We start from the raw sequence: 12,737 nt of genomic DNA, 5'->3' as shown, positions 1-12,737 counted from the left end.
TTAATTTTTTAGGTTTTTTGTATGCACTAGACGATAGTTATATATTTCTGTTGAACCAACACTTCCAAATTTTGGCTTATGTGGTATTTTCCCCTTCCAACTTATTTTCAGCGAGCATGCCAAACGGTTGCATTAGCTGTGCAAGTGGCACAAGTCGTCAATGTCGCATGGACTTTGAATTTATCCATCGAGGCTTTTCTAGACTCTCTTTCTACATCCACACAAGTAATAATGCAAGGTATGTGTACATCTTTAGCTTCTGCTGAGGTGAAAGATTATTGGTCACGTATCAACAAGTTTTTACTAAGTTATTTATGAAGTACAGCGACGGTGAAAATAACAGAAGCTTTTCGTCTTTGTATGATTCTGATATTCTATGATATTCCGTTTTAAATTTAATACCATTATGATGTTGAAAGAATGTTTGTATTCTGTACACAAAATAATGAATCCGATCAAGTGTAATGAAAAAGACAGGTGTAAATTAACTGACATATAATGCATAAATATGACTTCTATGTATATTCTCAATAGGCTTTTCTATGTATGCACTGGATGGATCCTGCCAGGGATATTGGTGTGTTGGTTTGTTATAAACCCAGCGGAGCGATTGATGATGCAAAAAGGTAATCGCACTTTTGTGTGATAATAATAAGAAATTAGATCTAGTAATATACCTTGCAAATAAAACAAAAACATCACAAATGGTGTAGGCAACTCACAAAAAAGTAAAAACTTGAACCCTCTAAGCTGAAGTTTCCAAAAGAAGCGTTTTTCTGACAAAAAGATCCGTAGGTTTTCATGACTATCGCATGATTAGGTTTAAAAATATAATAATGAAAAGAATACAGAAGACTGTCTCAGAAGAAAGTTTATGAAAACAATAAATCATGTTACTTGTTAATTTTTTATCCATTCCCAGATAGGAATTTGCGGTTTTTACACACATAACATTACACTACACATTGTTTACACGAACGTTAACAGATGATTTATGTGTGTAACTATAGCATATTAATCTTTATTCACAGCTGCTGGAGCCAAGTCGAAAATTCGGTGATCTACGCTGTAACAGCCATTAATGTGACCATGGTTCTGGTGTGTTATGCATCTTTACACTGAATAATTCATTCATTCATTCATCCGTTCATTTATTTATTCGTTCGTTTGTTTGTTTGTGTTATATTCTATCAATCCATCCATCAAGCCATACATCAAGCCAACCATTTATATACCTTTTATTCATCCATCCATTCGGTTAGCCATTCAGTCATTCAAAGTTTGTAATAATATTTAACTTACAAGTGATGTAAGGTAATGTGTAACAAACGCATTAAGTCTTTTGAAGGCTTCTAAAAATAATTTAGGTTGAAATATGTGTCTTGATTGCATTACCGTAGCAGAATGATAAATGAAAAATATCCGTTTAGAAGCCCCGTCGTAAAATAATTGTATATGTTTAATCTTTGGTTAATTGTTTTTCTTATTAAAGTTTTACTTCTCTTGATATGTGCTATAATACTACTTTCTTTCATTTGTCGACACTAGACAAGTATTTTCTGCCTCGGATATACTCACATTCAATACAACAAGGAGAAGAAGAAGTATGAACCTGATGAATGGCAGAAATTCTGGTAAGTCAACACTGAAATAGACAAAGTTTTTCAGTTTACATTAGCTATAGAATTCAAATGTAAAAATAAGACAAATATATACCTTGCGTCATTTATTCAATGAAATGCATTGCGAAAGGGCTTGAGACCATTGGGAAATTGTATAGAGGAAAGAGCGAAAAATAGATAGTTGTTGTCTTTTACTTAACAAGTCATGTATTAGACTTAAATTTCAGTACTCATGTAACACTTTACCGAAACACTTTACGTTTCAACTGTAGGGAGGAACTGAGATCTATCATGCAGTTTTTGTTGGCAGACGCTACGTATTGGATTGCCGGGTCATACGCCACTATTACTGATGATCTCGTTGCTGGCTATGTATTCGCGTTGGCGTCGTTTGTGTTTGTGAGTATGAAACTGTTTTTCTTGTTGTTTTTCAAATCTATTTCACGCGTTTTCCCAATGCTTGTAACTCGCTCTTCAACATCGATATTTGGCTTCAAGAAAATTCACCTGCTTTATTTCAAAGAAAAGATTGCACCAACATTTTCATCAAAATGAGACATGATATTTTGAAACATTTATTAAATACTACCGATTAAATATCAAAGTAATTCAAATCATTAACTGTTTACGTTATGACAATCCGATTTCATCTTCTGAGTTTTCGACAAATCTCTTCGATTTGCATTGAAATAACGACACCCATAAAATATCTTGCTGCTTCTAAATTATGAATCTGCACTTTCATCATTCCACTGAGTTTTAACTTATTCTAGGTTCACTCAAAACTAAGTAAGATAGCGTTTATCATCGAGAAAGACGATGTATGATAGCCTTACAGCAACCCTGAGATGAAGTGCAAAATTCAAACAAAAAAAAAGTCAAACATATCTACCGGATGTACAAGCAGGGTATAAAATTCGTCAAACCTATCACGTACACGATTGGAACTATTTTGAGATAATTGGATGGTGAAATTATGTCGATTTAATCTGCAAATGTAATCTCTTCTGCTTTTCTTTTTTTTAAGTTAGTAAAACAATTGATTTATGAGTTATTTGTAAAATTGCAACAAACAGCTTTAGGTCACCTAACACTTTTGAGAAATTTGAAAAATATATATATATATACACTTCTCTTCAACAGGCATCAGTAGTGTTTTTGTCAGCATGTGCAACAAATAAGGAAGTAAGTAATTTGTTGCTCACTCTGTTGCTATAGTCATCAAGCTATAGATTTGGATCCATGGTTTTGGCAGTTTTCGGACGTGTGTTTTATGCACCATCACAGCTACTGAACAATTCATTGACTAGCAACCCAATCCTTGTGCAAAATACTGGTGCAAACGATTTTCCGATTTATTCAAATCCAATTTACAATGTGCCTGTACCTATTAATAGCCAGGTTACAAGGGACTGACAGAGTCCCCAAAGTCCGACATGTTTGCCACCATTCTGTTATGTTTCTCAATGTGACTACTCTGAAACAGCGTACAGTGTAAACTGTGGCGAAGTATATCAATACAGTCGTTTAGAGTGGTGAACTCTAAATTTTTATCATGTGACAAAAAGGAAGGCTGGACGCACATTTGGCCTTATGACTACCGCACAGTGTGCCACCTATATATTGCTCAAGGCTCCACGACCGAAAATTCAGCCTTTGCCATGTGATAGAAGTTTTAGCAGATATGTTGCATCAAACCTTGTTAGGTAAAAACATAGTTTCTTGGTAGTCATGTTGAAAAAAAAACATTTGTGAAAAGTAGTATTCAGGCGATTTTTGTCGATATTTTTGTCATGAGTGAAGGCTGATAGTATGAAAATTGTTGCAAATTGGTGGCGGAGTCAGAAGTCGTCGAAGTAAAAATCAGTATGTACAAACGCCATATTTATCTGGCAAAGCTTGAAAATCAGGAACCAAATCATCTGATTTTCAAAAGATTACTACAAAAGATACAGAAAGTAGAATATTGTATAGCAGTCAAAAAGAATAAATTGACTTTACACAACAAGAAATGGGTTGGTATTCTAACAACTCTTATTCCTTGAACCGCAATACAGTGAATTTGTTACATGTAGTTGGAAAATCGTATATGCACATAGGCTATGAGACATCTTGACTGACATTTATTGATATCATTGCATTGTAGATTTTGAAATATACATGTATGTACCCTTCCACTACTGAGATTGTAAACTATTTTGATGACCTCAATTGAAATTTTACAGTTAGAAAACCACCACCACAGATATGGACCCGAACCTATCACAATTTTAATTTGATAAGCATTCGATTGTATGTAATCTGGAATTTTTTTGAGATAAACATTAGACATTCAATAATCTTGACTCTCTTTTATCCATCTGATAGAGTCATATAGTTATATCAATGCTTTGATTTCATATTATATTATGTTATGTTATTTGTAAAGGATAGGCTTATTCAACTCAAAGACATGTGTGACCATGTAAACATTTATCAACATTGATATCAACGTTCTCCTTTGATGAATAGATGCAATTTATCTAACTCAATTACCTAACAATGAAAATTGTGTTGCAAATTAAAGACAACATAGATCATTTCTAATTTTGAGTTAACATAGTCTAGTATACTTAAAACAATCTATTTATCATATAATTATTTCTCATATATAGATGATAAGGGCTATTGGTATACACTTTGAAGGAGATGAGGATTATAAGGCAGGCTTAGTCGAGGTGAAGAAAACAGAAAATGCCCGCTTTGATGCACGAAGACGTATAAGATGTCAAGTACAGCAGCATATGACGACGATTAAGCAGTTGAAAAAAGTCAAACAACAGAAGGAGAAAGCGAAGTCTGATGCCATCACGGGAATGTTTATTCTGGTATGTCTGAAAACCCATCAATTGATTAACTCACTAATAATTGATAAAATTAATTAATCAAATAATTAGCTTTATTTATTTATTTATTTATTTATTTATTTATTTATTTATTTACTTATTTATTTATTTATTTAATAGTTTACTCAATTGATATGGGCAAAAGTACAGCTATGCGATCAACAAACTTCTCCAAATCAATGTTTCAAATTATTGTAGTAAGTGAGAGGAGAGGGCAATCATTTACTGTGTATTGTATTTAGACATGGCAATAGTATGATAAAGATATCATATGACTAAGAGTACGTAGTGATGTTTTGATCAAAAGCTGGTCGTATTTTACATCAACGCAAGTCAAATGTCCCCTATCAGTTTGCGATTTGCAGTAAAGACTAAATGTGCATACACCAAAATCGGTTTTAATCCCAGATAATAAATCGCCAAAGAATGGTTCTGCACAAATTTAATATTTATTAACATTACATTTAATGTTCTATTCATAGGCAAAGAAGCAGGAAAAAAGGAACAAGGTCATACCTATTGAGTTCGAAGAAGACTTCTCGATTTAGACAAAAAGCACCACGATCGTGCGCAACGTAACTTCGGGCTTCATTGTAATGATTACATAGTCAGTTTAACATACGACCAGCGCAATATCGATCGTATTTTACCGTACGAAAAAGCCCTCATAGTGAAAAAGTGAATATAAACAACATTCGCAATGTTTGCTCGAATTGTCCAGTTTCAAGTGTTGAAGTATTGGCTAAAATGTATTTAAGATGAATTTTACTCGTTATGTACTGCTTAAACATAGAACAGCTGTTTGTTTCAGTATCTTAGATATTTGAATCGTAATTTTTCAAATCCACTATATCATCATGTAGTTTATATTGATCCATTTTATCACAATGTTACTTTTAAGCGTTTATAAAGAAGTATATTTACTTTGTCTGAAACAGATGTTTTGGGTTGTAAGGTATAATAAGGCTATTGGTATCTATATTTTGAGATTTGTTCGCATATCGAAATGAAAGATTTGAACCTGTTAACTTCTCTTTAGGTATTTGATAAGTTTCACATGTGTGTCAAAGAAAATACAAAGTTAAAGTATAATTATCAAATATGTTGTTAGCCAAATTGATCTCTATGTGAATAGCTATTGGCAGAGAAAATGTTTAACTACGTAGTGTGTATCTATCACATTTCGTTTAACTTACAAGCAAAGTAGCACACTATTCATGATTTTTATTTTCAAAAAACGCGAATATCCGGAAATCGAAATTATGACCAGAATACCGAGGTCCAGCTTCACCCTGAATTTGAAAAAATGATTGCTTCATATTCTTTGGTCTCAAAATGAAGAATTTCTCTTGACCCTTGCTAGCAACAACATCATTTGTGCAATGAAATCATTGAATTCATGCCATAGGGTGTAACATGACAAACAAAACTAACTTTGAATACTGGTCGATAAAGAGTATTTGTAAACATGTTGTTTGAATCATGTTTTACGTCCACGGTAAGAATGTATCCTGTCGTGAATAGTTAAAACTAGCTGTTTTGATGTGCGTGTTGTTCTATTACTAAATATGTTAAATCAGAAGAGAGAAATATCTTCATATTTTTAGCTCAAGAATTCGAGGAACCACTCTACGTTTTCTTAGATAAATGTTGCATGTAATTTAAATTTATTTTCTAATGAACATTGTAAGCTTGATGATTATATGTACAGTAGGATAGATAATATATAATTGTTATTGCTTCACTTTAAACACATTCCTCACATAAAATGTCCACAAAATTGATTACAATCAATTGTTATTGCTGTAATTGGGCACTTCTGCGTGTATATGAACATGTTAATCCGTTCCGAGTCTTAGGTCCGTGTACGACACTGATTTGCAGTTGCACTTGTCACTGCAAATTATATTTCAATCGAAACGGACGTACAAAATCATATATTAAAAACATTTTAAGCTTGTAACAAACAAAACCTTTGTTTCAAAATTTAATGTAAAATGTGTACTTCTGCTCGGAACACAGTGACGTCATATGGGAATGGCATGTTACATATTTAGAGCCAATTACAAATACACAAGCACCTATGAAATTCCATGTGTGTTTTGTCATTTGTCGTGACAGATGGGGTAAATTTCAGCCTAAGTATATTAATGCCATCAATTTAATGCACATTTTCCATGGTGGTTACCATGGAAATGCGATTTGAGTTGTACTGTATTTAAAAGATACCATTTTGTGTCGTATACACTGACAAAACTAATAGCGAATGGTGTTCGACGGATTTGGATCAGTTCACGTCATGTAAGCCCCAGAATACTTAATTAAGGCTTGAACTGATCATTAGTTCGATTCATGTATCATCCGCTGGGGTACTTTATTGTAATACTATCACAAACATTTATTACAGCTTGCTTAATTTTCGGTTATAGGGATTGGCTTCGGCTTCTTCTCACGACATATTGAAAAAGGTGGTGTAATGTGGCTGGGGAAAACTCTGTCCTGCCCGATACGATGACCGTGAACTTCAGCAGGCGCATCTATTTAACAGGAAGATACAGGACTGGGGACGCCCAAATATTATCTGTTATATACTAGAGGGATTTTGAGCATTGAATTATTACCCTCTCTCTGAATATGACGGTCTTCGCTGAACACGATCATATTCTGTAGCCAGGTGAACATAAATCCCCTCCGCTGTCGCATCTGCGTGACAGTCAGTGCGCACACCGAGGGGAATATAGCTTTCGATAATACTACAGGGTGATGACAGTAATATCTATATCCAGCTCAGTAGCTAAATTAAGGAATGAATCAGAGACAACATTTTCGCTCAGTATTTGACAACATAGACAGTACTGGCAGCGTGTAATATGCCGCAAGTCGGTAGACAATGCCAAGGTGACCCGACGTCGGTCACAGAAATGACATTACGAATGTTACATACATGGTGACATTTGCGTAGCAAGGTTCACTCTGAATGCACGCGATACAGTGATTGTGCAAAATGAGTGTGTAAGTTACGATGAGAGCGTCAATTATTTTTTTGCGTAATCTATTCGCTCTCAGATAAGCTCAGACTTACTATGGCGGTACGGTAGCTTCTTTGAACAACCTTGAGCGCAACTTGAAGCAAGCAGCCTGGAACTTGGGCGATTAACTTTAGAAGGGCCGGTTTACACGAGCAGAGACTAAAATGAATTTATGTTCTTGTACGATATACCTTCTACGTGATTACACAGCTTACGCAGGTGATGTTTTTGTCAGTTTCAAAACGACAATCTTAGTTAGAAATGAACGTAAAGGGCATTTGCAAATCATCCACATCCGATGATCCCCATGTTTACTCTCATTCAATTTACAAAACGGAAAGAAAGAATATATGAATTATTTGTGAAATATATAAAAGCGATCACTTTCACCAGACAAAAAAAATTACTATAATTTGAAATTGTCAAGGCGTAGAATAATTCCACGGGTGAATCAATGAAAATGACGACATTGAAATTTACGCTAGACATTGACAGACATTGTGTAAAACAAAGGATTATCTCTATTGGATTCTTTGTTGAAATGAAATAGTAAAAGAAAACTCGAAAAACCTACCAGAACATAAGGAGAGGCCGAGATATCCCCCTCTCGCTTCGAAAATGTTGAAACCTTATGTGAATGGTACAAGCTGGTACAATCTGAGAATTGCTTCAATTTGCTAGTACTAGATAAACTACTTGAATATGACGTAGGACACCCTAGGAGAGAGCGCATCGAAAATTTTGACAAATTGATGTGTACAATGATGCAATCTGAGGTGTTTCAATCAGTGTTGCATTAATTAAGACTGTTTGAAATGACATCAGACACCTATATTTATTAAATTTTTTGCATGATCATTGTTTGGGCAGCAATAGTTAATAATCCAAAATTGAAGACGTTGGACTATTTCATGTATTTTTGAAAATGTTATTGCCGCCCACCACAGGAGAATGAGAGAGTCAGATTTCCAAAATTCTGTGGCAATTTTAACGTTAAGTCTGATATGATCATTTTTGCCCAAGACAATTCATTACTATCTTTTTTCTTCTTTTTTCACGTGCCAACAATTTTTTAAGATAAAAACCCTCTAGCAACCCCCCTCGAAATCATATTGGATTCTTCTTGGGCAGTCCATATGTGTTTTGGTTTATTAACCTACCATGTCTGAAAATGGTATTACTGATCATAAGAAACATGGTGTTGAAGACCGTTACTTTAACAGAAAACTATGGCGACTTTTTCCAACATTTTTAACAACTTAAACACTTTTGGTTTTGTTCTACTCTTGTCATCCGATTAGTCAAATTTCAGGAATATATGTGTACATTTTCGATATCTGTGCAGCGCCATGAATGTGCAGACCGACGCCATAACCGGAGGACCACATCTAGTTTCAGACTGCGTAAATCCCCCTTCTTTCCTCCCTACCTCTCCCTCGCCCCCCCCCTCTCTCTCTCTCTCTCTCTCTCTCTCTCTCTCTCTCTCTCTCTCTCTCTCTCTCTCTCTCTCTCTCTCTCTCTCTCTCTCTCTCTCTCTCTCTCCAGCTTTCACATTGTTTTTTTTATAAAGGGCCAGAAGCTTTTATTAACTTTTGATAATTTTTCTAATGTTTATTGCTGTTTCTTGTTCTACATTCCAATGAAGATAGGGATAAATGGTGTTTGGCCTGTAAACTCACTTTGTCATGTGTAAAGTACATTCGGGTTTGAGCTAGAATTAAAATGTAAACAAGAACAATATAGTTTACATTGTTTAGATGCAGTCTCTGACAAGCTTAATAGGCATTTCAAAAATGTTTTGGATGATGGAACAAGAAACAGTAAGAGGCATTACAACAATGACAAGTACATCGTCTGGTCTTCTTAGCAATAAGTTAATTTGGGAGCTGCTACCCTGCAGCGATGATGCGTTTTTGTTCAAATGTATTATTTTAGGTGAAGGATGGGTGAGAGTTTAACGACGTGCACTTGATCGTGGAAGCTAGAATGCGCGGGAGCATGGCGTTGAGCTGCAGATATGCGAATGGGTGATGATTCATAGGGTATGGCGCAAGTACATTAGATAGCAATGAACGAGGGAAGGGAACAGGCATAGATTGTGTTACGTCTAGGGTAGATATAGTAAGGCGCAACAATGTATATGACCTGCATGGGTCACTATGGGCTTTGGTCTATGTGCCTATTTCCCGCGTTAACCATGATTATAGCAAAGCCATAATCACCCAATATTTATCAGACGAGCATGGCTGCAATGCTTTGTTTACGGCCAGGTGCAGCAATTGCTTTTTCTGTTGTTACTATAATTTTAAAAGCTTTAAACAATTTCGGAATGAACTTTGTTAAAATTTCTTATCGCGGATCGTCATAGAATTACCTTAACATATAGTTGAATGTACCCAACTTATTCATGAGAAAAACCCTTAGCATAAACTCTGTTGCTAGACACTCATTACAATGACAATACAGCAGTGTAGCCAATGTTTGCTATCCAATAAACACCCCGTGTTTTTGTAAATTAACGTGCTTACAAACTTAAACAGGGGGAGTGGAAACAGCCAGAGTTACTTTACCATGACAACAAGAGTGCACTTAATCAGGTGTGAAATGGTTAGTCTGACTACTGTTGGTACACATGTCCCTTGACTGTTAGAGCACTGTCTCGTTCAAGAGGTTTTTTAGGCCTGTAATTTTTTTCATGCCTGTAATTTTTATTTCATGCAGGAAATTTTTTTCAAGCCTGTTATTTTTTTTCTAATACTTGTAATTTTTATTTCATGACTGTATTTTTTTTATTGCCTGTAATTATTTTTTTTTTGGTTTTTTGACCTTTAACCCTACTGGTACTGTTTGCTGTCAGCCTGGGTCAAAAATCTACTTCTTTCCGCAAATATGGCATTGTTGAACCCAACAAATATCCCTATTTACATGCTCTACTCAGTTGCCCTCAGAATCGACGTTTTAGTCACTTCGTGCTGACAACGCTTGCTTTCCGCACGGTGCTACATAGTCGATGGCTGCCACAAGGCCTATATCATGAGCTGTCGTCATCACCCTTTTTCAGCAACTTTTGTACCATTGCAGGCATGAAGTGAGTCGATTCCGAGTGTGTTTGGGTAGTGCATGTAGACAGAGATACTTGTTGGATTCAAGAATGCTAAATTTTTGGGCGAAATGTCAGCTTTTCACCAAGGATAAACGAGGCTATCAGAGGGTTCAAAGGTCACAAAACTAACAAAAATTACAGGCATGAAAAAAATTTCAGGCATGAAATAAAATTACGGGTATGAAAAAAACATTACAGGCATGACAATAAAATACAGGCATGAAAAAATGTTACAAGTATGAAATAAAAAATTACACCTGAGGCTGTGACCTCATTAAGCCACCTTACAAGGGCGAGTGCGAAAGCATGAGGTAATTCTTTAGATGCTCTGACAACAGCTGAAGGGGCTGCTGGCACTCGTCGTCGACATAGGGCCCAGCAAGGATTTTAATCGATTGGAACTGGCAAGATGTCGAATCATAGAACCTCGAGAAAACGAAGGTCTGTTGAATCTGCCAGTGCAGAGTCACTAATGTCAGCATGACTTTTTGCTACCCCAGCCATTTTACCTCGTCTCAGTGCTGTCTCAATAATATCCTGAGCAAGCGTTTCGGGCGTTAAATGCGATTTTGATGACTACTAAATCAAAGTTTTAAGTCAATTTCTGATCGGTGTTAGGAGACGAACTCAAACTTAATGTGTTGCGAGTGCAGACGTAATTCAAAGTAGCGTATATAACGGCAGTTCCGTGTGATGATCAACTTCGATAGCAGCGGTGTTTCCTCAGGCAAGGACCCTATAGTCCCTCGGAACATCTATGCAACGCCAACCTACCAACACCGTGCGGACCTGACAATATTTAATGTGAACTGGGCCATAGTCCTTTCCGCAAGGAAATAATTGAATATTCAATGGAGCTAACAAATCACTTAAATCCGTTAGCATTCATTGATAGTGTAGAATCGTTCAGGCAAAATTTGCAGTCTCCATCATCAATGATCTCATTCATGACGCATGGACACGCTGACATGGTAACGCAAGACAAGAATGAGGAGCAAGACAGCCAGTTGCCGATCTTCCGCAGTGGAGGATGATGCTGAACTGTACAAAGATGTCAAATAAATATACTGTGCAGATAACTCGCCTTTTAATATGAAAAAATGTAACAGCATGGATATAGGAGAGGATTGCGGAAACGCTGTCAGGCACTCGGTGAACACAAACCAGAAAAGCGTACAAAGTATGTATACGGCGCGGCGCTGATTTACATGACAGCTTTTCCCCACACAGAATTAGACGTGGTGGCTATGGCCTATTTGGCCGAAATCGGCCATACCCACCACGTGTATTAAAATTCATGAGTTTACTTTTCTTGTTTACGCACACACTTTATCGATGGAAATCCGGGAAATGGCTATTACATCAGGTTGACAACCCCCACATGTGGGCAGCGAATTGAGATTACTCTTTGCATGCTCTTTATACGACAGTTGCGATTCTGAATAATGTTGGTTTCACTAATTTCCCTACAATTACACACTAACGTTCATCAAACAGGGAAAACTATTCAGACCTAGCAAAGCCGTGTGTAATGACATTCGAAACACAATGAGCATGCAATGACCAAAATATTTCTCAATGCTTGCCGTATAGCATGGAGGAACTAGCTCCGCTCCTCGCTCCATGACTAACCATGGAGGTAGAAGAGAACGTTTTGCCTCCTTGGATCGACGTACGCGTGACCTAAAAATAAAGTCACGGAGGTTACTATTAAAATAATTTTCTGCCATGTTATCGACCGAAACGCGATGGTTAGCTATTAGCCCAAGGGCCGGTATGAGTCAAGAGTGCTCGGCTATGACTACGCCGTAGCCGTACTCTAGCCCTGCCACGCAGGGCGGAGTTAGCGCGTGTGTAGACACGCCAAAGAAGTAGCCGAGGTCCTTCTTTTATTATACATGTGGTCTTTGGTCCTTGCAAACTTTGCAGCCACCAAAGTCTGTGTATGGCGATGTGTGTTCGTCCCCAGTGTTCCCCGCCTAGCAACATATGCAATCAGCAGCCTAACCGTTTCGGTTGGGCCTGCATTGTATACATTCCGCTCTGACTTCAACTTTTTACGTACCCAATTTCTTTGCACTTTGACTAAAATCTTCAT

The 12,737-nt window shown here is 36.5% G+C and overlaps 1 protein-coding gene across 1 annotated transcript; it reads left to right on the top strand.

Moving 5' to 3' along the window:
- The first annotated feature begins 538 nt into the window (after positions 1–538).
- On the top strand, positions 539–6,596 carry LOC139143114 (uncharacterized). Its single transcript, XM_070713270.1, has 7 exons — positions 539–626; positions 1,032–1,098; positions 1,549–1,634; positions 1,895–2,021; positions 2,766–2,807; positions 4,277–4,489; positions 4,990–6,596. Exons 1-7 carry the CDS (start codon positions 547–549, stop codon positions 5,053–5,055), a joined length of 681 nt encoding a protein of 226 aa, XP_070569371.1. The 5' UTR covers positions 539–546; the 3' UTR covers positions 5,056–6,596.
- The last annotated feature ends 6,141 nt before the right edge of the window (positions 6,597–12,737 follow it).

The sequence above is a fragment of the Ptychodera flava genome, chromosome 11, assembly GCF_041260155.1.
Source record: "Ptychodera flava strain L36383 chromosome 11, AS_Pfla_20210202, whole genome shotgun sequence".
NCBI classification, from domain to species: Eukaryota; Metazoa; Hemichordata; class Enteropneusta; family Ptychoderidae; genus Ptychodera; species Ptychodera flava.
Note: the sequence above shows the minus strand (reverse complement) of the source record. Positions and strands in the feature narration are given on the sequence as shown.

Bases quoted from the DNA above. Each gene is read 5' to 3' on its own strand.
- LOC139143114 (XM_070713270.1), top strand. From the start codon at position 547: ATGCACTGGATGGATCCTGCCAGGGATATTGGTGTGTTGGTTTGTTAT. The intron at 1,635-1,894 runs GTAAGTCAACAC...TTTCAACTGTAG, and splicing joins GATGAATGGCAGAAATTCTG to GGAGGAACTGAGATCTATCA. The intron at 2,808-4,276 runs GTAAGTAATTTG...TCTCATATATAG, and splicing joins CATGTGCAACAAATAAGGAA to ATGATAAGGGCTATTGGTAT.